Source organism: Balearica regulorum, chromosome 4 (genome assembly GCF_011004875.1).
Source record: "Balearica regulorum gibbericeps isolate bBalReg1 chromosome 4, bBalReg1.pri, whole genome shotgun sequence".
Classification (NCBI taxonomy): Eukaryota; Metazoa; Chordata; class Aves; order Gruiformes; family Gruidae; genus Balearica; species Balearica regulorum.
This window is the reverse complement of record NC_046187.1, coordinates 56417621-56443374: the sequence shown is the minus strand read 5'-3', so window position 1 is coordinate 56443374 and position 25754 is coordinate 56417621. Positions and strand designations below refer to the sequence as shown.

Sequence of the window (25754 nt, the reverse complement as noted above, 5' to 3'; positions counted from 1 at the left end):
ACAGAACTAATTTGAGGAAGTGTGTTAGTCCTCAAAGTACTGCAGATTGAAGGCTTCACGAGTAGTGGAGACTGGTCAGGACGGTCTGGCATATTGCTAAGACCAAGAGAAAATGCCTGCTGAAGGCATTGAGCGCTGTGGCAAGAGGAACCTGAGCCCTCAGCCAGGTCAGCAGGGATGTGGCTATTTAGGTTTTCTGACCAACTTCAAGCAGCTTGGAAAAAGAGAGGCTTCATGCAAATAGCTTTCTTCCATTCATCTTGCTCCTCTCTGAGTTGTTCTTCAGCCCTTTTACTCATCTAGTCCTTATATTCTCTTCTAAGAGTTGAAAGAACCCTGTTATACCATAGATTATGACCATACCCACTGTAAGAAACAACTTTAGCATTGTGGTACTGTTCCCTGTGCCTCACAAATGTGTCTCCTTGAGTTCAGTAGCCACAGGTGTTGCCTGGATAGGGCAACATCCCTGACATGGAAGAAAGAGGGATCATTGGCTCTATTACTTTACAACTAATCTCATACCCTGCTCATTGCAAACACATAATATTAGTGTGAAATAGGGTCCTCTCTATGTATGAGAGTCCCTACAGCCAGCAAGACTGAGGAGGGGGAAATCATTGAGGCAGTTCCATAGATAGCTTTCACTTCAAAAGATGGACACATTGGTAAATGTAATTTGTAGTACTCCTGAAGAAGGCAGAAGAAACAATGTTCTGGCTGGTTCATTGTTGTAATCCAAGCCTGCGCTTGTTCCTGGAGATGATGGTTCTTCTCAAAATGCCAACTTAAACTTCCACTGTCGCATCAAATTGCAAACCTCTGGCGGATTCCTGGAGTGTGGAGACTGTGCAACTCATATGAGGTAACAGATGTAATATGACTGTGCTGGAGGTGATTCGGTCCAGTTAAAGTGACCCACAGCACTTGAATTGCAGCCTGGTCCTTGCCTATCCTCTAACCTTCCCCCAGGACACTGTTTCCAGTGCATCTGCTTCTCCTTGGAGGTCGCCCTCTTGAGTGCAGCTAGGCAGGTGTCTCCTTCCCTCTCCATCCCAGAGGGACTTGCACCTGAAGCTCCCTGCTCCCAGTGGAGGGGAGGAGGCAGAATTGGCTGCAGGCACTACCAGATTCTGTCACCTGTCTGGGTGTATTTGCTTGAATGGTGATACCGTCAGCTTGGGGAGCAGGACTTCATCTTTGTGTGGCAGCAAAACATAAGTCATTGTTCACTTCCATTGTGCTGCAGCTGTGACTGTTACATTGCTGTTTTGTAGCATGTATTTTCTTTTAAAAAATCCCCAGCAAATGCAAACATAAAACCCAGCCAGAACAAGAAGGTAACCAGATTTGTGTATTGGCCTAAATCCATTAAATACATTAAGCCCTGCCTATAGTGAAGGAGCATGGGATAATTACTGATTTCAGAAATTCCTATCCATACAGGACATCTGAAAAGTTAGAGGTGAACTCAAAAGAAAGAAGCCTCACAGGGATGCAGTAGGACCTAGTATTGCAGGTTTTGCACATGGATGATGGGGCTTTGTCACACACTGGAGAGAGCCAATGGCAGATTTGCAATAGTTTGCCATCTAGTTTTGATGAGATGCTTTAGAGTGTTAAAAATGAGGCACCAAAATATCATTACAGCTCTGGGCCACGGTTCTGCTGATGATGATCTTGCTGGGACTGAGGCCTACTGTTGTGGCTTGTCTAGCAGCAAGCACCCTATGGTTTTCTTGCAGGATGTGTTCATAAATTGCTCTAGATGGGGGTGAATACAAGGCAGAACAGAGTGGTACTGGTGGGCTTTTTTTCATTGCCTGATAGATTTAGTGGGGATGCTTTGCTAGGACAGTGTGTATCGGTAGTGATTTCCCTATGCCTTCTACTTTATGACTGTAGGGTTTTTTTCCAAATTAAGCATTTCTTGACAAGTTTAGCAATGGCACTTGTAGAAATGGGGCATAGTGTGAGAACAGCTGCTTTCGTTAAGCTCTGGATCCCACCTAGGCTGCTATCACCTTTGGGTGCTTTGTGCCCAAAGGACGACTGCTTTGGACATGTCCCAAATGTGTATTGGGCTTACCTACAGCTTTGCGGTTCTCATGTGTTGACCCTTCAGGTGGACCCAGGTGTTATTGCTGAATAAACAAACACAGGCATTTTGTATTACAGAGATAGATTTCTCTTCAAATGGATTAAATCTGCAGGAAACCCTGCAGTAGTAGAGAACTGCTTTAATCCAGGAAGAGCTCTCTGTGTGCGCCACACAAAATCCAGCTTTGTTAGAATTTTGTTACTCTTGGTACATGAGCTTTCCTCTTTTTATGACTCCTATGGATTATGCTGTCTCAATGTAAGTAATATCTCTGCAAAGAGCAACTTTATCTATACCAAGTAATTCACCTAATTACATGCTATTGAGAGAAAAGGGTACTCTGGTACTGAGCTAGAGGTTCCAAGGTTCACTGCAAAACTGGGTGAAAAAGTATCTTATCAGGGATCTATACAATCACTTGCAGTTTGCTCTTGTTCCCTTAAATACTGTCCAGCTCTAGATGCTGTGTGAAATAAGTGGGTTCACTTTTATGACCTCAGGATATAACAGTATATATGTGATGTTTTGCAAACCTCCTCCTGTGAGAAGATCAATGCCAAATCCATTTGCTGCAGTCAGTGGCTGTAGCACAGCCTATCTTCTGTCTTGGCTTTTCTGCTTCAACCTTGCTGAGTTAAATGCCAGAGGTTTATTACATGCTTTCTATCTGGGTTAATTTTTTTCGGCCTCTGAATCTACTAATTGCCATTTGTAAATTTTCCTGGTGGTAAAGGTCACAAAGATAACTTGGCCCCTGTAGCTTAACCTCTTGGTGCATCTCAGGTTATGAAAGGCGGTGTTGAAGTCTACTGATTAAATTAATTACTCTTCTGAAGTTTCATCATAAAGAAAGACTTTTTTTTGCCTTTAGTTCATTTCCATCCAATTTTTGCATGACATCTCAAAGTTGGGTTAGGAACCTCTAATTTTACTGGGGCATAATCAGATGGTAGAAACAGCTTTGTCAGACAAAAACCTGATCCTGAACTGTCTGTTGCATAGGCACCTTCCCCTACTTCATGAGACTGAAAGCTGTGCTGTTGCTTTTGTTTTCCCTCTAACTTTCTGCCTTTGCTAGGAACACTTCCAGGTTGATGAAATTGGAGCAAAGCCTGAGAATAAGTCCTACTGTGTTTTATCATTGGGGACAGCATTGCAAAGGTGGCTTTTCAGCTTTTCTGGAGCTCTTGCAGGATAGCTGGTCATCATGGTGTCCTAGAGACTTACTGAAGTTTAGAAAGCTCTCCAGAGCAGCTGTAGCAGAGATCTGCAGAGCTAGTCAGCCCAGGGATGTGCACAAGTCTCAGCTATCTCCTCTTTATACACTCCAGGGTCCCTATGGACTAGTGTCGCAGCCTTGCCTTTCCTGCCAGGCAGCTGCAGCAAAGCCACTGTGCTACTCGTAAAATGTAGCTTATGAGTTTAAAACTAGGCAGTAAAGTACCTTATGGCTATATGAGTGGTGAAGCAAGATGCAATGCATTACATTAAAACTTTGTAGGTACTTATGTACTCGCACTAGTGAATCAGCTAGATGCTGACCCATATTCTGGTACTGTACCCCATCTCAGGCAGTGGGGCCGGAGCCTCTGGTTGTGCTGGGAGTGCTCTGCCAGGGTGCCGTGGCTGCAGCCCAGGACCTGACCCCCCTGGCCACTCTCCTCTCTGCAAGTCCAGGCCTGCAGGGGTTATGTGCAGAGCGTATGAAGGAGGGAACGTACGCTGTAACATCTGTGTCCTGTTATACTGGGGAAAAGCTGATTTCAGCTGTCTCCAGCCCCTTCGCTGGATTAAATTTTAGCACAGAATATGAATGCAATGATCAAATGTGCCTTAAAGCACCTTTTCAGGCAGCATGTGGTGGGAGCTAGGGCAGCTTTAGGAAAAAAAGAGTCTCCAAACAAGATCTAAAGGCAGCATTCAAAATTATTCTTAAAAAAATGCATTTGCCTACCTTCCCAGAACATCCAGTCCTCATGTCATCTTTTTTTACTCACTACATATCATTTTTACAAAGCCCAACTTCACAACTCCTCTGCTCCATCATTTTCTAACTTGGAAATCATTTGTAGCATGTCTTTGGTACTTGATCTCGGATACATGAGATTCCCAATGAAGCCAGCCTTTGTTACGTCTTGTGCACAGGACATACTGGATACATCAGCAGTACTACACCCAGTATGTCCATTACATCTGCTCCATTTCTGCCAGCTGTCAGGCTACGTTCCTAACCAGTACGTTGTTCAGGCATGATCCGAATAGCCTGAACACCTATGGCAATCACACTGAAGATATCATCTACTGGCCAATACAAATCCTTTCTCTGCAATAGTTGTATGTTGTAAGCTTTCAGTGTTCCTGTGGGTAGAGTGTGGCTGCTATTTCTCCATATGCTAATATTGAATTGCCTTGTGGAAAGTAGCGCTTTCATAACTCCTTCCTTAAAATCAATGGCAACAAATACCAACATTTTCAAAAAGGGTTAGGATGAGATTTTCAAGGGCACATTGCTCTAAACTGAGTTTAGTGTGTCAAAAAAATGTTTTCGCTTAAGCACCAGAATGAAGGCTAAATCTTCAGAATTGCAGAGTGGCCATGCATTTGCAGCGTGTCAGACTGAAACACTGATCGCCTACCACACTGTCTCCAAAGGTGAATGCTCCCTCCTACCTTCCTCACAATGAGACATTACTCTCCTACGTTTCAGGCCGAGGAAGTCATGGAGTTTAAATGGAAGCAACTGTGTGACAAAGGGGAACGTGCAAACTACCTATGCAAAATAAAAAGGAAGGATGGCTGATTGAGATGCCTTCAGTTTGATTAGAGAGAGTACTTGGCAGAGGTGTCTGTTGACAGTTACTAAATAAACAAAATATGTTCATGCAGAAATACCCTGAGCTTGAAGTGGCTGGAGGAGTGCTTGGGCACAGTAGGTAAACTTGCCCTGTTCTTTTAGTCTCCAGCAACGGCAGGGAAGAAAATCTTGGGCTAAATGGATCCTGCATCAGACTCAGCACAGCTTCGCATAAGGTCTGACTGTGCAGCTGCTAAAGAGACTGAAGGATCTTCTTGGGGAAGTCACAAGTTCTCTGTTAGGCTGTAAATGGTGTGGAAGCAAATAGATAATCATTACTCTGCTGCCTCTACTCCATTCATCTTGGGCTACTTTGAAACACTATCTTCTCTCTTAGCGTTCCTTGTAGTAGCAAGCAAGTTAGGTTAATTCAAGCTGCTTTGCAGTTTGGGCTGAGCAAGTGTAGAAAGGAAAGAGTTTAAAGTAGGCATAGTTGTCTCTTCTGGCAAAAAAAGCCACATGCTATGTTGGACCAGAACAGCCATCGCATGAGGCTCCTTATAGTGGGAATGTCCAACCAAATTTCAAAATTTTATGCGAGCTGTCGCTTTGGCAACAGACGCTAGCAAGCTGTCATCCAGCAAGCTGCCAGGGTAAGTCTTCCTACCAAGTGGGGAGGTGTTGGCAGCTCGAACTTGCAAGACCTATCCTCAGGAGCAGAAGTGAGGGGCCAGGGCTGCAGTAGGGGGGCTGATGCTATAGCTGCCCAACGCTGCGCTGCTCCCTCAACGCATGTGTGCTTGTCCTGTTTGGGATGCAGCTCAAGTGGACGCCTTTGAACAGCTTTTTGGCAGAAATCTTATAATGATTTGCCCAGCTTTATCATTTGCTAGTTCCTGTATCACTTCATCCTTGCCACTGATCCTTTTAATTCTATTTAAACGTATCTATTTCTAGCTTTCATCAGTTTGAGCCTCATGTTTCTGGAAAAAAGAAAAAAAGTGCCTTATGCCAGTCACTAGTTGTCCAAAAGTTGCTTTCTTACTAGAAAGTTGTAGTTTGCTTTATTTACCTTTCATTTAGAGATATTAACTCATTTGGACCTGGCTCTCCTTTTCGATCAATATATCCTATAACAGTCATCAAAAGCTTTTGTTCTGTCTGATCAAAGTGGAAAAGTATAATGTAGAGAATCTCCTCTGTTTTCCTTAGCTTTTTGAGAAAGAGAGCCCTGTTCCTTGTCTGTTCTCTCTTCTCCACCCTCCCAAGCCTCATCTACTATTAAATCTTATCTTTTGGGTTGCCATTATCTTCTTGGTGCAAGTAAAGCCCTAAATACACTGAATTACTCTATTAAAACACCAGGCAGCAGTGTCTTAGCCAGCCCTGCCATTTTGGAATGAAATAGCTGCTTGCATAAAGGTGCCCTTTGTCTCCCTTGTTTTGACCTCTTGCAGGTTTTTCCACTCTACCTTCACTTTTTTCTTCCTCCTCCTGGTTTCATTAAAAGAGTAGCTTTCATCTTTTGTTTCAGGAGGTGTGTGTTCCTGTACGCACTCATGTGCTGGCTCTTTTGTACTGCTTTCACATCAACCTCGACAGAAGTGGAAAACTTGCAGGAAATAAGACCTGAGACCTCTAAGCCCTGTCCAAACCCATGACATTGTCCTGCCCATCACACTGGGGTTGTAACAGCAGACTCCAAGGAAAAACATTCTACAAGTGTACATAGATACAGTTTTGTCAGATAATGAGTATATTCCCATACTCACTATGGAATTTAAACCTTTTGGGACTTACGAATTGACCCAATTAATAAGCAGACAGGTAACAATTAAAGAAAAAAGATAAAAGGATGTTCTGGTAAGACTGGAATCAACAATAGGAAAACACAGAGGGGCTCTGGGAAAGCTTGCCAAGCATAATTTATAATAGTGCATTTAAGTTTGTAATGAACTATCAGAAGGCTATTGTGAAATATCTTTCTGGCAGGCATGTTCGCTTTTTTTTCCGCCAGCATAATGTGTGGTGTCAGGATGTTTTAGTAGTCTCTTCTTAAAGACTTGTCTTGAAATATCCAAACCTATTGAGTTATGAGTATTTAAGATTATTATGTGCAATCACTTATCTTAGGCCATTTCAGGCTGTTCCTAAGTTTTGTCAAAGTCAAATTTTTAAATGCTGCTTGCAGCGTTGCTAGGAATTTTCCATGGTCATGGCAAGATGAGACCTCTGCGCAGGTGAAGTCTGAGCTATGGTAGTCAATTCAGACCTGGATTTGAGAGAGACAGAGGAGGGATGCGACAGGAAATGTGCACTTTTTGGGTTTCATTAAATTTTTTCTGTTCCGCAGTGTAACCTCTGCAGTTCACAACAGCCAGGTCAGCTCTCCCTGCAGCATTCCTCGGTTGCAAACCTCACAACACTATTTCTTGAGTTAACTGGGGTCAAACCTCTTGAAGGGTGAGGGGTGATTGCGGTGTTTGTGGGAGTGCTGCCATGGGCAGGATCCTGAGATGACGGCAGGAGAAGGCTGGTGGGAGCAGCAGCGGGGGCAGTGCTGGAGCTTTTCCAGGAAGGGAAAGGGGCAGAACAATTTTATTTGCTGCCCTGACGTGAGAAAGAGCTATCCGTGCTTGATCCTCCTCTCGCTAATGACGCTGCCGGCCCTATGGCCCTTCCTAAGCCTTGAGGAGATGCGTAACGCCATTACGCAAGCAGCAGGAGAGAGTCAGGAGAGCAGATGAGCAGAGACTGGTGGAGCAGGGAAACACAGCTGGGCTGCTGGCAGGGAGCGTGGGGCCGCGCTGGCCCAGGAATTATCTTTGGAAAAAAAAACTACCGACAAGAGTAAATGGGAGTAGGAGAGCTGCCAGTTAGTAAAAACGGTTCATAGCAGGAAATATTGGGGCTGAGCATCAGGAAGATCTTCCTCACAGGAAGATTCACAGTGCAGTTATAAGAAGTGGCATTGCTGAATTTCACATACAAGATTATTTCTGTTCCGCAGGTAGGGCTTTAGCTTTGCGCAGCCGCACTCACCTGCCCAGGGTATGGCTACTTGTGTGTTTTCAATGCGTTTTTGCCACTGTGCCCTTGCCATCGCTCCGTGGAGGGAGGCAAGCTGAGACAGGAGCAGATGCCGGGCTGCTCCTGGGGAGCTCTCTTGGGCTGCATGGGCTCTGCCCTCTGTCTCCTCCCTGTGCCGGTGAAATGGTTCATGTGGGGACGTGGCAGACCGCATCAGGAAGCTGAGCCTGGTTAAACACAAGCCCTTGCTCCTCCCCTTTGGCCCAGCACCAGGGCTGGCAGCAGCGGTTCTGAGGATGGTCATGGTGGTGTGCATCCACGGGTGCTTGGGGTGCTGGGTTTGCCTGCTCTTGCTCTGGTCTGGTCAAAGCTGAGCCAGCTCCGGTCTGGAAACACGGACATCAAGCTGTCATAGCGCCTGAGACAGGAAACCCTGCTCAGCCTGTGTGAATGCTCAGCTGGCACATCGTGGGGTAGAAGCTGTACCTTCACAAAGGTATTTTCAACTTTAGCTGTTACCTTGCTTGGGCCAATGTTTCTTTGGAGCCTGAATCGAGCAGACTGTAGCAAAAAGCTGTTTAGATAGTCACATTAACGTTACCTGTGTTAGCACGTGAGAGTGCAGCCAAACAGAAAAAAGAAAAGCAGAAAGCCACAGTTCTCAGAAATCAGCGAGCAGGCCATCCTTAGCACTGGAGAAGACAACCTCCAGTGACTGGCACTCTGACAACTGCTGTCACACCTGTCAGTTGTTTGCACGGCAGTTCTCTGTGCTAACCGGAAAATGGCTGTGTACACCCTCGTGGGCAGGACTGACCACGCCGAGGGCAACTCACAGGCACGGCCTGCAAAGTTTCATGCACGTCTTCTGTTTCCACTAACGTTTTCCCAGCCTGTGTCCTCATCTCAGCTGGCAATGCTGACTAACCATTACCTCACCAAAGATGCTCCTCTGCTCGTGACCTAGTGTGCCGAAGAGGCGTGGGCTGGCCTTGTCACCGCGGGGGCTGCACGCTGGTCCCTGGGGCACTGAGCTCACCCCAGCCTCTCCCCACCAGAGCTGGGATTCACCCTGCCTGTAAAATGGTGGGAGGGTGTTCCCAGTCTGGGTTGGTGGTGGCCCGGTGCCCCCGGTTGGGCTGAACTGGCTTTCCCTATCCCAGTACGCCAGCGTGCCTGGCTCGCTAGGCACCCAGCTTTCATTTCAAAAGTTGATGGTATTTTGGAGGTGAAGCAAAAATTGTAAAGCTTGCTGCTTTCCAGAGTGTTCTGCTGTTAAATAACTTCCTAGTGGCTTACATGTGAGTAGTTGCTGCTGCTTTAGCTCAAAAAGCAGTTGGCTTTTGGAAAGTTGTTATTTGTACTCTGGTTGCAAACGCAAATGGTGGCAATCCTCACCATGTTGTCATGTCCCTAAATGCCACAGCCAGAGAGAAACAGCGAAGCTCACTGAGAGTTTTCAAGCTAGCGAAGGGGATTTGGTCACAAACAGCTCCCCTCTCCCTGCCTTCGCTATGTTAAACCACTCTTTTTTTCTTTTTTTTTTCTTTTTTTTTTCTTCTTCTCTTGTGGGCACATCATTTACTGTAATTTAATGATCACAACTACATAAAATTCACTTCCTTGTGGTAAAAAAAGAAAAAGGATTAAATGTCACATCTTTCCACATAGGTCACATGGCCAGAGCTGGTTGTAAAATGTTGAAAAACGAGTTTGAGGTGTACCCAGTGCCAAGTGCTGTATGTTTCTGTATTCTCCTTCTCCTCCTATCGCTCACATAGACGCCACAGAAAGACAAGGAAGTTTGCTTTCTTAGGGAGTGGATTTTTTTTTTTTTAAATAAATTTAAAGCACCATTTATTATTCTTACATCTAATCCTTTAAGACCTCGGTCCTGTCCTAGTCCCAACCCCAAAAGGAACAGCCTGAGAAGAACTCGTATGAAAGCCAAAATGTGATACAAAGTCACTTAAACAGAGTGTCTCAAAACCCCACATGTGCTGCAAGGGATGGGGTCCAGGTCTCTGTCACCCTGGTGAAATTAAGGAACACTAGGTGAGCTTGGAAGGAGACCCTCATGCAGCACCTAGCCTCTTGTGCAGATAGCAGCGCAGTTCCCTGCGGTTTTGGGGTATTTACACACCCCTTGGTGCCAGGCTGAGGGCTGAGGCAAAAGTGAGGTGGTGAAAACTTGCCTGCCAGGGACGGCGAGAGGTTGGTGGCTTGGATCGGTATTTAGGTATTTGGCTCCTGAGTAAGGGGTGATGGGTGTGAAGGAGTTTGAGACTCTCAGACAGCATGGTGCCAAATAGGACTTGATTTTTCTTCCCAACTACAAATTATAACAGACTTCCATGATTTCTTTTCTGCGAGCAGCAGGCTTGTGTTGGTTGTTCTTGAAGCAGCTTCTGGGGCTTCACTGCTTCGGAGCTGTGGCTGGAGCTAACCCTGGCAACCGGTGAGTCCTCATCCACTGCTTCTGGGCAGTGGCAGTGCTTGTGATGCTGAAGGCATGCTGACACCTTGCTCAACTCAAGTCTTTGTTACCGGTAAAGCTTCAGCTGAAGCACTTATTTGTGGGTGAAACTCAGCCCTGTTGTGGGACCCAGCCTGAGGACTGTGCTCTGCTGAAATCCTCTGCTCATGTGAGAAAAGAATGAAACTATGGGAAAAACACATAGAATCATAGAATGGTTTGGGTTGGAAGGGACCTTAAAGATCATCTAGTTCCAACCCCCCTGCTGCAGGCAGGGACACCCTCCACTAGACCACGTTGCCCAAAGCCCCATCCAACCTGGTCTTAAACACTTCCAGGGAGGGGGCATCCACAACCTCTCTGGGCAATCGTTCCAGTACCTCACCACCCTCACAGTAAAGAATTTCTTTCTAACATCTAATCTAAATTGACCTTCCTTCAGCTTGAACCCATTACCCCTTGTCCTGTCACTAGACTCCCTGATAAACGGTCCCTCACCATCTTTCCTGTAGGCCCCTTCAGGTACTGGTAAGCCACAATTAGATCTCCCCGGAGCCACCTTTTCTCCAGGCTGAACAATCCCAACTCTCTCAGCCTGTCCTCATAGGAGAGGTGCTCCATCCCTCCAGTCAGCTTCATGGCTCTCCTCTGGACTCTCTCTAACAGCTCCATGTCTCTCCTGTACTGGGGCCCCCAGAGCCGGACGCAGTACTCCAGGTGGGGTCTCACAAGAGCGGAGTAGAGGGGCAGGATCACCTCCCTCAACCTGCAGGTCACACCTCTTTTGATGCAGCCCAGGACACGGTTGGCTTTCTGGGCTGCAAGCGCACACTGTCGGCTCATGTTGAGCTTCTCATCAATCAATACCCCCAAGTCCTTCTCCTCAGGGCTGCTTTCAATCCATTCCTCGCCCAGCCTATAGTCGTGCTTGGGATTGCGCCGACCCATGTGCAGGACCTTGCACTTGGCTGTGTTGAACTTCATGCAGTTCGCACGGGCATGGGCCCACCCCTCGAGCCCCAAAGTGTAGAGTGTAACTACTTTATTTAAAAGTACAATTGACAACACCTTTGTCAGAGTATGGATGCTGTCTGGTTTTAGGGAAAGTGACAGGTTCTGAATGAGCTTCCAGTAGTGCCTGTGGGGAAGATGGAACCTTTTTTCCTAAGCTGACATGCACTTAATATTGCATCTTTGATGCCTACCATAATGATGTCTGTAATCTTACTGGTGTTGATGATAGAGGTCACCTTGCTGGTACAGGACTGCTCAGTATCAGAGCTGTTAAAAAAGCATCCTTCTTTCTTCAATATTGAATGCAGAACCATAATTTGATTTTCAGTCACTTTGCATATGTGCGTTTGAGTATTCTCCTCTCTTGGAGAGAATCAGCTTTTTTTGCTGTATGTCATATTCAGTATATTCCCTGGAAAAAGAGAAATAAGCTGTTGGACCCAAACAGGCTGACAGAATTATTTCTTCCATTTATTTCTGTTTTACAGAACCCTGAGAAAAAAATCCTGATTGGGATGGAGTGGGAGGTCTCAGCCAGGTCAGCTCTGTTTACCGTCCTCACTATCTGTGTGACAGCAGGTATAGGGCCTGGGGGATCAGTTCTGGTTGTTTCCATTTCCAGCCCGCTCTTCTCCCATGCATACTTTGGGGAAGGCTGGCTTGAAGGTGAGTGCAGTATCTGTCAGCAGAAGCAAGATCAGCCTCTCTGCACGTGTCCCTTAGAGGTGCTAGGAGGAGAGAATTGCATGTTATAGGAGTTAGTGTAGCAGGAACCACCGGAACCAATGGAGAACAAACCTTACAAGAAGCAGCGCAAGTGCAGCAGTGGACCTGACCTGAGCTGGCTTTGGTGCCCAGTAACTCCACACATCACACCACCTCTCCTGTCCTGAGTGACCACCATAACAGATGGAGCCCAAGGTCATGGGCTGAGTGAACTCAATGGACGTTTATGGACATTTTACAAGGGTGGTCCATGGACTGAGGGAATGATATCAGCATATTATATTATATCAAAGGATGAGAAGGGGTGTGGTGGTTAATGAGGATGTATTGGATTGTGTGGGACCTGGGCATGATGTAAATGTTATGGAGTAAGGGGTGGATAATGTCCTGGTTTCGGCTGAGATAATTTTCTTTATAGTAGCTAGTATGAGGCTATGTTTTAGATTTGTGCTGGAAACAGTGTTAATAATATAGAGATGATTTTGTTGTTGTTGAGCAGTGCTTACACAGAGCCAAGGCCTTTTCTGCTTCTCACACCACCCCACCAGTGGGCTGGCTGGGGGTGCACAAAAAGTTGACAGGGCAGCTGACCCCAGCTGACCAAAGGGATATCCCATACCATATGACATCATGCTCAGCATATAAAGGGCTTGGGGAAGATGGAAGACTGGGGGAGTGAGGCAGGGGGGGCCGGTGGTGGCGTTTGGAATGATGGTGTTTATCTTTCCAAGTACCCATTACCTGTGATGGAGCCCTGCTTTCCTGGAGATGGCTGAACACCTGCCTGCCGATGGGAAGTGGTGAATGAATTCCTTGTTTTGCTTTGCTGGTGTGCGCGGCTTTTGCTTTACCTATTAAACTGTCTTTATCTCAACCCACGAGTTTTCTCCCTTTCACTTTTCCTGTTCTCTCCCCCATTCCACCTGGGGGGGAGTGAGTGACCAGCTGTGTGGTGCTTAGCTGCTGGCTAGGGTAAAACCACAACAGCCAACGCACTCATGTCACTGCTCTTTTTGGTGTACAGAAGAGAAAAGCAGACAAGACAGTTACAGGTATTTTTTCTGCCTTTTGTGGGTGTTGCCTAACTTATCCAGCCAACGTCCTCAGCTTGACAAGCTGATAGTGGGGAAAAACCCTGAACATGGCCAAGTGCATCAGTGGAGGAGACCTGCTCTGCACACGTCCATGGGGGTAACTCCAGTGAGAGATGTGTGTCCACATTAAGGACACAAAACAATTTCTTCCCTGCCACAGACTGACACCTGTTCTCTCTGACCGGCTTTCCCACAGCCCAGGGCCTCAGGATGCCACCCCATCATTGCAGTTTCCCAGTCTGTCTGGATGACGACTGCAGTGCTTTCTCCAGGCACATCTCCACTCGTACGTCATCAAACACCTCATGACTCAGGTCACAAGTCTGAGTCAGACATAATACTCTTCCCCATCTTTCATTTTTGACATGTATGCCAAACCTAGTGTACTTCACTTCAGGCTTCTTGGGGCTTATCTGCAACGTGAGAGCCTTTGGGTGTGCTCCAGGGCCTGCTGCAGCACACGCGGGGCCAGGGGATGGCCAACAGCATTGCCAGGACACCACAGGAGGAGGTATGTTTGCATGGAGTGTGGGCGTGCCACAGTCTTCTTAGGCTGTAGCACTGCACCGTGTGGATACAGGAGTGGAATGTCTTTCTTTTGGAAGAGTTTACTGCAGCGCTTTGGGTGGTAGCAAGAAACTACTCAGCTGGGGGTAGCGGAGAGTTAGTGGAGGGTAAGCCTGGACTACTTACATGATGCTAAAGGCAAGGCTATTGAGCGTTTTCTTGCTTGGATATGTCCTTGGTGACCCTGATTGTTGATAAGGTGCTGGTGGTCCCCAACATTTTGTCTGCCAGAGCCCTCCTGAGGCTCTGCCAAACTCTTGGCAGCTGCACCATTGCTGCTTGGAGGAGTGCACGATGACAAGTGGTTCCAGGATGCTGCCTGGATGCCAGCGTTGCAGCTGCTGACTAGGATTGTGTCCCTGTGCATCTTGCACAAAGGCCGGTGAGCGAAGGGATCTGTCTGGAGTGAAGCCAAGCCTTGAGGGAATCCTGAGCTTATCCACATGGCCAAAAAGCCCTCCTGCGAGGGACAGCAGCTGGAAAATCAAAGACTAGAGAAACTAAGGATGCTCTGTGTACAGCCAGTGCATGCATAACAAGTTTAGTAAGTAATCCCTTGTCATTGCACACCCTGTTGAGTGACTGCAAGACACCCTGGTCCATATCCTACAGATGTGTTAGAGTGACAATTGCTCATTGTAGTTATTGTTTCAAAGCTTTGGAACAAAGGAACTGCTCTAAGTGTAGACTGGGTTGTCTCTGACCGATTTAAATGCACCTCTCTGGTTAGCTGGAGGTCACTCCTGTGGCTTGTGTAGGCTGCTTGGAGGGGTTTTTCTTCATGCTTCATGAAGATCATCTGGCTTACCTGTGGCTTCCTGCTTCCCACCAGCATGCAGATCAGAGGCAGTGGCCGAGCTAATGCCGAAATTGAGTCACATTGCAAAAACGCACAAGGACGGGCTCAAAGTGCAGCCTGGCTGGCAAAAATTACATCTGTGTGTTTGGAAAGAGGTAAAAAAAAAAGAACAAAAGCATATCTTTTGTAAGTAAAACTACAACTATGGGCAATCAGACCATGAAAAGTGACACGGCTTCCTTCAGCGTGGTGACCACCCTACAAACCAGCTGCAAGCAGAAGCACAGCAACAGTCAGGATGGGCACAAACCCACAATCCAAGTTTGTGATCTTGCCTCTCCAAATGCCCTGGGGAAAGGCGGCTGTGGGGAACCCTGGGCAGATGGAGGTGAAGCCTCGGGGCTGGCTGTGGGGCAGAGCATCGACTGGCATAGCCTGTTTAGATGGAAACGTCTGTCACCGTGTTGGGAAGACACGGCTATTCGGTGTGGGACAAACCCGAGCACCTCTGAGCTTTTTTCCTCATAAAGTTTTCTGGTGAAGACTTAGGCCTTAACTGCCTCACCTCCCACAATGGAGGATCTACAGTTTTGCCTAAGCGAGGACTGTGAGGCAGAGCTTCTGTCTTCTTCAATTAGGAAAACCAGTGAACTCCAGTCCTGGTCTTCTGACTGGAGGAAAAAAAATTATCTAATTCATCATCTTGACAGGAAATACTTTGTATGGAAGTATTTCTACAATACCAAGTTTCTAAAACTTTCCATAGTCTCTTTGCTCTTTGGCATCCTGAACGACCATAATTGCATGGCACAGCCTGCTTTTGTGCCAGGAGGGAAGGACTTGGTGCCTTGGTGCAGTTACAAAACTGCCTTTTTTTATTCCCTAACTTGCAGCTTCTCCCTGCAACACCCCTCTGACCATTTTGTTGCTAGGCAGGACTTGGCCCTGAAACTCAGTCAAGTGTGATTCAGCATTTAATTGACACATGGGAGCATAAAGCCTCACTTTGCTGGCTTTTAGATGTACAAAGAGGTAGCTTCTCTTGTTATGAGGTAGGTCTGGGTTTTATTTATTTTACAGGTCAGCATGATGGGCCCGTTTTGTGGCTGAGAGGCATACAGGCAGCAGAGGACTCACTCAGTAGGTGCTCAGGACCCAGCCAGACCAGAGACATTAGGGGTGTAACACCAGGCACAGAGAAGGAGATGGGGTACCACATATACCTTTTCAGACATATCAAAAATGCATTTTGCATATACTTTGAGCTCTTGTGCTTATATAAATGAGATGTTGCAATATCAGAGTGGTGTTGATCCACTTGAATTTCTTGTTGATCTGTTTATATAGTAGCTGTAACACAGTTGTGTTAATGGGTGGTGTTTCCTGAAGAAAGTCAAAGCTGGGTTTTAGTGATATAGGTCGATACCAGGCCGGGAAGTGCATGTCTGCTCTTCAAGCCGTTCAGAAAGGGAACAGGATCGATTTGGCAGTATGTTGAGTTGTCACGGTGCCCAAGGCCTCGTCAGAGCTCCTGACATTCCCAAGGCAGCAAGGTCATCTTGAAAGCACAATTGCCTTTCTCTGGCGTTATGTTAATATCCTGAGAATGACTTGCATATTTCAACCTTACGATGGTTTAATCATTAATTAAGATCTTACAAAACTGAAGTTAGAAACCAGCGGTCTAGGAAAATAATAAAAAAAATTATCTTGTAAAGTGTCTGTTCAAAAAAGCTGCGTAGATTTGTTTTAATCTTGGGTAGCTTGGATAATGGGAAAGAGGAAAGAGTCACAAACATGCTTCAGTGTGGCACGGTTCTTCACCTCACTTGGAAAACGTTGCTTTTTGTGCAGGGCATGCCTCATGTCTGAACACCTGTAAAGGGCTGTGGTTTGCTGGTGGTTTCTTTCTCATCCAAGTGAACACAGGTGGACATCTCTTGAGTGGAAAGGTCAGCAACGAATTGTGGGGAAGACGTTAGTCGTCTTGTGTGACTTGATGATTTGTCCGACAGGTGACGTCCTAATGTGTCTGTATCTTTGAAAGCTGTTTTTAGTGTTGTGTTGATTACCCGTTCCCTGAGCAAGATAGATTGACCTGGTAGTGGAAATGATTTCTGGGACACACAGACTCCTAAACCAAATCTGCAATGTTTATTCAGGGAAAACAGGCAAAATTATCTATCCCAACCCCAAATCCTACAAAAAAAATTTAAAAATGTATTTTCTTTCCATTTCCTTGCACAGAAAAAGACTAGGGAGACCCCTCATGTTTAGTATCCTTTGGGAAACCTAAGGCATGTTGGCATAAATTACCTGTCCTAATTGCATTAGGAGAAATGATGCTAAAGGTAGGAAGTTACAGACACTTTTGCTTTCTTATGAGGGACGTAGAAGCTCATGCAGTATTTATTCTGGTGTCTTTTGGATTATTCACTAGCACTAGTCCCTGCCTTGGTGGCCAACACCTCTCCTATCTCTCTGCTCCACCTCACTTTACCTCTGCTCCCTCTCGCTGCTCTTCTCTCCAGACTTGGTACTTGCAGCAAATTTTCTCTAGGCAGACTTACACCAAGGAAACAGCCAGGGATTCTGGAAGCCTGCAAATACTGCCAAGATGTGCGGCTTAGCTTTCTGTGTGTTTGAAGGGTGGAGCACGCCGAGATGGAAACGATGTGCCAGTCCACAGCACTTCTGCCCTGCAATGAGGACATGCAGCAGAGCTACAGGGGGTTTTGTGCACTGGTGTGGGTGGAAAGCACGGAGGGATGCCAGCTTCAGGTCCATCCACATCCAGGGACTGACTCTAAATTGGATGTGCAAAGAGATTTAGGCTAATCAGAAGGCTGTGGGAAGAGTGAGGACATGCTCAGTACACCTGCTAGGAAGGTCACTGTCCTCTGCAGGTGGTGGGATGGGGGACCCAGTGGGACAGTGCATCTCCCCTCTGCACAGGAGCCTGCAGGGATGCTGGCTGCGGTGCCCCGCTCCCCTCCTGCCCCAAACATCCACTCCCCAGCTCAGAGGAGAGCAGAGACTTGGTGGAGTGGCTAAACCTGGCAGTGGGATGTTGCAATGAAATAACAGTCTCCATTTTTAAAGAATGCTTTATTCACTACATCCTAGACATGTACCGTAAATGGAGCAAGAACTAAATAAACTCAGAGGCTTCTGACAGTACAGAGAACAGAGATACAATAAAACACCTAAAATATCAGCTCTTGAAAATAAGGCACGCTAGTTTTGTTGGTTTTTTTAAATATTTTTTTTTCTTTCAATAGTTTGTTCTTAACCTAAAGATGTTCACATTTCAAGTTATCAGACTTACCTCAGTAGTAGTGTACATGAAATGGTTTAGAAGCAAGAGTAAAAGGCATGGATGGGAGGCTCAGTGTGACCTGGCTGGCTGCATCCCCGTGTCCTGCCTGCATCCCCAGCTCCTGCCTGCTCCTGCCCTGGTGCGGGCAGGCAGCCACCAGTGGCCTGGGGCACCTTGGGGTTGCCCTTGTGGCTCCTTTGTCTCCCTGCCACCTCTGCGAGTGGCAGGACCCTCATCCGGCCAGCGGAGAGATGATGAGCAGGAAGGGAGTCATCACCCTTCATCCCCTCTTCTAGAGGGAGTCCCTCCTTCATCGAAACCACTGGGCTGCCTTTTCCCAACCCCAGGGGTGTTTGTGCAGAGCCCACGGAGCCATGACATGGCCATTTAGTGTTGAGTGGTGCAGGGCCTTAGCCGGAGGGCCTGCCTCCCCACTGGGGCTTCCCCTCGGGGCTTGGCCCAAACTACCTCCTCTTGCCCTACAAAGGGGCAGAGCCTTGGGGCTGAGGTCTGGCTTTCAGAAGCATGGAGAGAGACAATAAAAGTCTCCCGGGAAGAGGCGCGAAGGGGCAGAGTCCGACCTAATGGTTAACCTCCTCACAGTGCTTTTGCTGACGGGTCAACAGGGTTAAGGAGAGCTCAGCTTGGCTGAGTGAGAGCACCTAAAAACAACCGCTCAATTTTGAGGCAAGAAAAAGAGTGTATTCAAAAGGTCACTTAACTGAGCTGGATGTGGTCTGGAAGTGGTTCAGTTTGTCAAAATATACTCCATATGAAACCCCTTCGGTTGGTACTTACATCACAAAAAGTAAAGGAACATTGTTTGCTCACTCCCTGCTTCGCACCTCGTGTCACCAGAGCTGTGTTTGCAGGGCTGCTGCACTTCATACAATGGGCAAGATATTTCTTTACTGGTTTACTATATTTTTACATTCACGACACTACTAAATAAAAGCCTTTAAACAGGCCACAAAACACTGCAATAATATATTTACTTCTTAATAAACAAACTTTTTTATAACATCGCAATAAAGGTTTTTGTTTTGTGGCAAACCACATACCATGTAAATTTGCAACATAAAATGACTTTAAAAATGTATATTAAAAGATATGTACAAACTCTATGTCTTAAAATCATCGGGTCTAATCGCTCCCGCCCTTGATGTGCATGTACAACTCCACTTGCGGAGAAGGGAATTAAGCATGGAAGGGAGACCGGGAGGGAGGCTAGCCCTGTTTCACTAATTCCAGTATCACTACCACCCCTAGTACCTCGGAATTTCTCATGGAACATGATGAAGCGATGGGTAGGTAACGCTGCGCATCCTCTCGGCAAGAGCGCACCTGCTTTTGCAACAGCAGCATACATTCTCAGTCACTACAGCATATACTTCAAAGAATAAAATAAGGAGCATTGAAAAAGAGCCTAGGCTTTATACTGGATGAAGATCTAAGTCAAGACACCTCGAGCGAAATATTGGCTACTCATTTCTGCACGTGCTCCAACTACGAGTAGCTTCAATAAATAGAAAATCCAGTTGTTAAGGAAAACTCAGAGCCTTTCCTTTACTTAACACAAGCCTGCAAATCACACTGTGAAGAGATTTGTGTGAGGAGGCTTTTTTTTTTCTCTTTCTCCCAAACGGGCAATATTAGTTACTTCTGATTTCAAATAAGAATGAGCAGATTGTATTAATGCCAGCACAAAAACGCAGAGGTCTTGCACGTTTTTAAAATTGCACTTTCCAGTATAAGTTTTTAAATAAGATACTTGTTGTTTTTTTCCTTAAAAAAAAAAAAAAATCTAAGGTATGTATTCTTTAAATATTGAATATATTCTTCAAAATATATTGTTAAAACTTTCCCTAGCTGCTCAGGTGTGCTTTTTAATATATAGCTGATATATTATTAAAGGCACTACAAAATAGACATCTCTGGAGTGCAGAAGTTACTAAAAATAACCTTCATACCACAAATATATTGAAATATAACTGCTAAAAAAAAAGAGACTCTATGCAACCCCACTAGGATGCGTATAAATGCATGTCAGCAGTGGGCTGGATGCATCGAGGTCCTTTAGAAATGTTTGAATACAAGTGTGTTAAATTTTAAAAATAGCCTAAAAAAGTTAGTGAAAACTTCAAGCGTAGAAAATATTTCGAATGTGTTTTTTCTATGACATTCTTCACTTTCTGCATCAGTTTACCGAGCCCAAACGTTTACTCTTCCGCAGCCCGTTCTTTCTTCATAAATAGTAAAGTGTTCCTTCAGTGTGTGTTTCCCTGCCACCCTCCTCTGCCAGCAGTCTCAGTATGTCTGGTAGACGTCGTGGATGGGGACCTGGATGGTCGCGGCCGGGAACGCCGGGGGGATGTAGCCGGCGTATCCCCCATAGGCAGCGGCGGCAGCAGCAGCGGCAGCAGCGTTCTTCTGTAGCGTGGCTATCGTTGCCGTCGCTGCAGTGGGTGCTGCAAATGGCACATAACTTGTCCCGTAAATCCCGGCGGCGGGGATCCGCTGCACGTTGGGAGCCATGGTGTACACTGGTGTGATGGGGCGGCCCTGGAAGGAAAGCATCGGGTTCAGACCTCCAAAAAAAGTGCTTAAATCACTGTAATATCCTGTTTCCAGCCCCTGAGTTGCAAACCCCTTAGAAGGGGAGGTGATAATGGGAGGGTAGGCAGTGTGTGCCCTGTTGAATGAGAGTTGTGCGATCATGGGGGGCTGTTTCCTCCCTCCCAGATTTGGGTCCCCCAGAGGGGGAGAGCAGATGTCCAAGACAGGTCAGATGAACTGCAGGGTTGTTGGGCACCATAACATCCTTGACAGCATCTCCTGAATGGGAGCAGGGCAAGAGGCCAGGCTTTCTCTCCACCCAGGCATGCAGAGCAGGACGTATGGGAAGCAGGATGTATGGGAAGTGAGATGTATGGGAAGCAGGACTAATGTGCTGAACTCACCTGGAAGGGGGGAGGCGTTGAGACGGCTGGTATTACAGCTGCGGCCGCGGCTGCTGCAGCGGCTGCTGCGCTAGCCGGGTCCTGCTGGACGGCTATAGGGTTGATGATGTGCTCGACGGTGTGGATTTTGCCATCTTCCATCATCTTGGCAGGCGGTGCAGCCTGAAACATGGAGTACTGGGCCCCGATGGCAGGGATGGCCACTAGGAGAGACCAGACACATCAGGTGCGTTGGGAGAGGATTTCCAGGACCTCAAAGAGCCCTCCCTCCTGGCTGCGCCAGCTCTCCCGCAGCGGTCCTACGCTGCTCTCGTCAGGGCAGGTAGCCCCATGTGCCGGCGGGGGGCCTGGGGCACCTCTGCCCTTCTCATGGGTGGGAGCACCATGGCTGATGCACAGCGATGGGCTTGGTGCTGCCTGCTCAGCCCAGCATTTCCCCCATGCTCCCGGCATGTGTGTCCCAGGGCCAGAGCCCTGCTGGGGACCAGGAGCTGCGACCTGGATTTACACAGCCCCTTCTGACCACAGCTGTCCTCCCCCTGGCCAAGAGTGCGGCCTGAGCACAGGGACAGGTGGGAGCACATACTGTCCCTGTAGGGTCCCTACTCCAGCTTTTGAGATCAAGGGATGTGTAGCTGCCATAGACAGAGCTGCTCCAGGAAAGAAAAGTGTGGTTTGTACTACAGAACTCGCAGGCAGCAAATGGTTCAGTCTATATGCTGTCCTTTTGCCAACTCTGTGACATATCAGTTCATTTAGTACTATGCATTTCCCAGGTCTAATTTGGCTAAATATATTTTATCCCATCTTTCTGCTACAGGATCAATCTATTTAATGACATTAAAAAAAAAAAAAGAAAAAAAAGAAATTGCTCTTTTGAGAATTCTCCCTCATGCCAACATTTGACAATGCAAAATAATTGGAGCTATGGTCTTTCAGACAAAGGGAAAACGCTCCAGTCAGAATGAGGATGTTCAGAGACGGTGAGTTTGTGCATAGTCCAAAATGGAGCTTTGTGGCACTGCTTAGGGAAGAGGTGTGCTTTGCTGAACATTCGCAATAATCACAATAATTGGGCATGATCCAGCAATGTATGCTTGCAGCTCAGAAAGCTAATCCAATCCCAGGCTGCATCAAAAGAAGTGTGACTAGTAGGTCGAGGGAGGTGATTCTACCCCTGTTCTCTGCTCTCGTGAGACCCCACCTGGAGTACTGCATCCAGCTCTGGGGGCCCCAGTACAAGAAGACACGGAGCTGTTGGAGCGAGTCCAGAGGAGGGCCACGAAGCTGATCAGAGGGCTGGAGCACCTCTCCTATGAGGACAGGCTGAGAGAGTTGGGGTTGTTCAGCCTGGAGGAGACAAAGCTCGGGGGACACTTAATTGTGGCCTTTCAATATGTAAAGGGGATTTATAAGAAAGATGAGGACAGACTTTTTAGTAGGGTCTGTAGCAATAGGACAAGGGGTAATGGTTTTAAACTGAAAGAAAGTAGATTTAAAATGGACATATGGAAGGAATACTCTATGATGAGGATGATGAGACACTAGAACAGGTTGCCCGGAGAAGCTGTGGATGCCTCATCCCTGGAAGTGTTCAAGGCCAGGTTGGATGGAGCTTTGAGCAACCTGACCTAGTGAAAGATATCCCTGCCCATGGCAGGGGGGTTGAACTAGATGATCTTTAAAGGTTCTTTCCAACCCAAACTTTTCTATGATGCTATGATTTCCATCGTTGCCTCGTAGTGCACACTTCAGCATTCAGCCTGTGGGCCTTTCAGCAGTAAGGTTATTCACAAGGATAACAGACTAATCAATAAATGATGGACTACAGGCTGATGTTGGCATCTCTGGGGGTGCAGCCAGTAAGTCAGAAATGAAGCCAAACATGCACGTGGGTTTCTTTCAGTGGGATGAAGCTTTGCAACATGGAAGTGTGCAATTCTGACTGTGGGAAGGACAGGTGCCAGCAAGCAGTACTCTCGTTTTGATCCTGGAGACTGCAAGAAGGGATCTGATCGGGTATTTTTCAGACAGAGATGTTGCCACCAGTGGTGGACTGCCATTGTTTCCTCAAGCAGAGACCTCCACCCTTGAGGTTTTCCAGTACTCCTTCTACATGAAGTCCACCTGGTCAGCTCAAACCAATTTTATCACTGTTTAAAATAACCTGGATAATTTCTCACCGAAGCAAAGGCAGAGAGCTCACTTGCTCTTTTCTGCGGTAACTTCTGCCAGAAAAGTAGTAACAGGCAACTGGGGAATTGGGGTGACCTCTCAAGAGTTTTCTAACCATTTGCAATGAAATGAGCTTTAAGGTTGTTCTAAACAGCAGGAAACTTTGCAGAGTTGATCATCTCTACTCCTCTGTTCTGGTAATGTGCTTTCAGAGTCATACCCTTTTAATAACAGAGGTAAGTCTGGCATGTGGTACCGCTTACTAGATCATCTGATCTGGTTGGGGAAAACAGACCGGGTGCTTCTGTGCTCAGAGGCTGTGCTGGAACTGTATGAGAGGGGAAGACCCGATGAAGAAATCTCAGTCTCAACATGCTTCAAATGTAGAAACATTTAGACTTGAGCTTCAGGCTTTTGTTTGGCAGATGAACGAATTACAGACACCACTAATAGGTGTGCGTTTCAAAGCCCACTTTTCAAGCATCCTTTAGTAATACCTGGAATTCCTGAAGTATCTTTACAAACAGGCATAGCAGTAATATTTTCTGATTGTGAGAGAGTAGTTTTCTCAGGAAGTCTGATCTTCCTTCAGAAATGGCTCTAATCTTAACAGCCTTCCTTTGTGTCTAGACCTTTTCTCACGTTGTCTCATCTAGCTGTTATGAAGAACTCGTCACAGCTTTCATTAGATGCAGGCAGTAGCTTCCACATAAAGTTTGGAGCATGTTTTGGGAAACCACTGCCTCTTTATTATTAAACACTGCTTAGGCCCTGCACTTACAATTTACTTGGACAGAGGAATGAGGAGGAGACCTGAGGACTTCTGCAAGAGGGCTTGCCCCCCATCACCTGCAAGGAACTTCCTCCTCAGGCTGCTTTTCCAAATAAAAATCTTTCCAAACAGGATCTTGAGGAATTGCAGGGCTTCAGCCTTCATCCCGTTCACCTGGGAAGGGCGAGGGCTGGACAGTCAGCTGAGGATGTGGCAGAAGGACGTGATCCCTGCCCCGGCCCTTGGGCTGGCTCCCCATAGCCCAGCAGAGCTGAGAGCCCGCCTGTCCACTCGGTGCAAGCTGGACCTCAAGGGCTCCCAGTGTTTCTCCTTCCCCATGCTGCTGATGGTGATGGAGGAGTTTGCCTCAGCCAGGGACTTTCCTGAAATGGGAAAGTCCCAGGTCCTTTTCCCAGCCTCATAGCAATGGAGAAATACAAACTAAGCAGGGGAGAGCTCTAGCCTGGCTGGAAATCTGGGCTGGGAACCTCCCAGGGTGAAATTAGCATTGAAGAAATTAAAAGAGAGGAAGATTGCTCTTAGTCACTATGCTCTAATGTACATGACTAGACAGAGAAGAAAATCCGCTTCCTCCTGAGGAGGTGCAAAAGGGGACAGGAGGGGTGGGAATAGCTTCAGCCAAGCTCCCAGATGTTCATGTCCCCTGTCCCACTGCGTGCCTCTTGTTTGCAGAAAGCCTGGCTGGGGCCAGGAGGCATCCAGCACAGGGGAGTGCTGAGCCCAGGCCTTGGGCTGCCCCACTGGCGCAGCCGTGGGCTGGCCCTGGAGGGTTCCCCGCGTGTCTGACATGGGGTTTGGAGCAGGGGTTCACCTGCCACCTCTGCTTTCCTTCCCTCATTGCACATACTAACCTGCACCGGGCTTAATGGCCACTGGATTGACCGCAGGTAACTCCAAGTTGGGCACCAGCTCGTATCCTTTCTCTTGCTGTTTTCCTTTGCCTTCGTGGTACCTGCTGTAGATGCCACGGCCGGCGGAGTACCCACCCAGGTAGGAGCCCCTGGGGCCTGGGGCTCTGTTGCCAGCTGCACCTCGCCCTCTGCCTCGTATGCTGCCTGCTTATGATAACAACATAGAACAGGATCGTGAATAATGGAGAGTGACAGCCCCGTGGGCAGCACGAACGGCCCCAGGATGCGACCGGGAGGCATGTGCTTAGAAATGAGGCTGCTGAAGTTAGTTTGATCTGAGTCTTAATGACCTTGCTACGAAAACAAAGCTTGGCCTTAAAAGCACCCAGTAAGCCTACGCAAGTTTTGCTCTTGATGTTTCTGACCATACGTTAACCACTTATTTATACTGATGCAACTCTCGTGGCCAGTGTTATTGGTCGAATGCACTCAGCAGAGAGAGGGGGGGCTTCTCCAGGGTGATGTCTATGCAGTAGGAACACCTTCTGCTCTCAGCTGTCCTCCAGAGGAGACCCAGCCTCTCAGCTGGCCGCGATGGGACCCTGCAGAGATGGCCCAAAGTTGCACCTGGCCTTTAACCAACTTTGTCGCACCATTACATATATTTTTACTAGTGTTGTTTCTTTTTTCTGCTATTTTATTAGTAATATGAATATACCCCATCTCCAAAAAATATTGCCTTTATTTATCTTAGCGACTCCACGCACATTACGACAGTACTTTGGACACTGCAGTATTAATGCACTCTACAATGGCCCAATTGAATACTTAGACTGTCATGTTAACTCCTTTGTAGCTCATTGCAAGTACAAATCTGGAAATTGAAAAGAAGCTGAAATTCTTGATCAGCTAGGGTTAAAAAATACTCCTTGTCTTACGTGGTGTTTTAAGAATATATTCATGATAAACTGCCTGTTATATGGAAATACACATTAAATTTCAGGAAACTATAATTCCTGTAAGTACAGGATAATTGTCATTATAACACCAGTTTA

At 46.9% G+C, this 25754-nt stretch overlaps 1 protein-coding gene across 1 annotated transcript in view; it reads right to left on the bottom strand.

Moving 5' to 3' along the window:
- Positions 1–17692: 17692 nt before the first annotated feature.
- Positions 17693–25754, bottom strand: part of RBM47 (RNA binding motif protein 47) — an 80190-nt gene continuing 72128 nt past the window's right edge. Inside the window, 3 exon segments of the mRNA XM_075752272.1 lie at positions 17693–20482; positions 20881–21083; positions 24700–24906. Coding sequence (XP_075608387.1) covers positions 20228–20482; positions 20881–21083; positions 24700–24906 — 665 coding nt within the window. The 3' untranslated portion in view covers positions 17693–20227.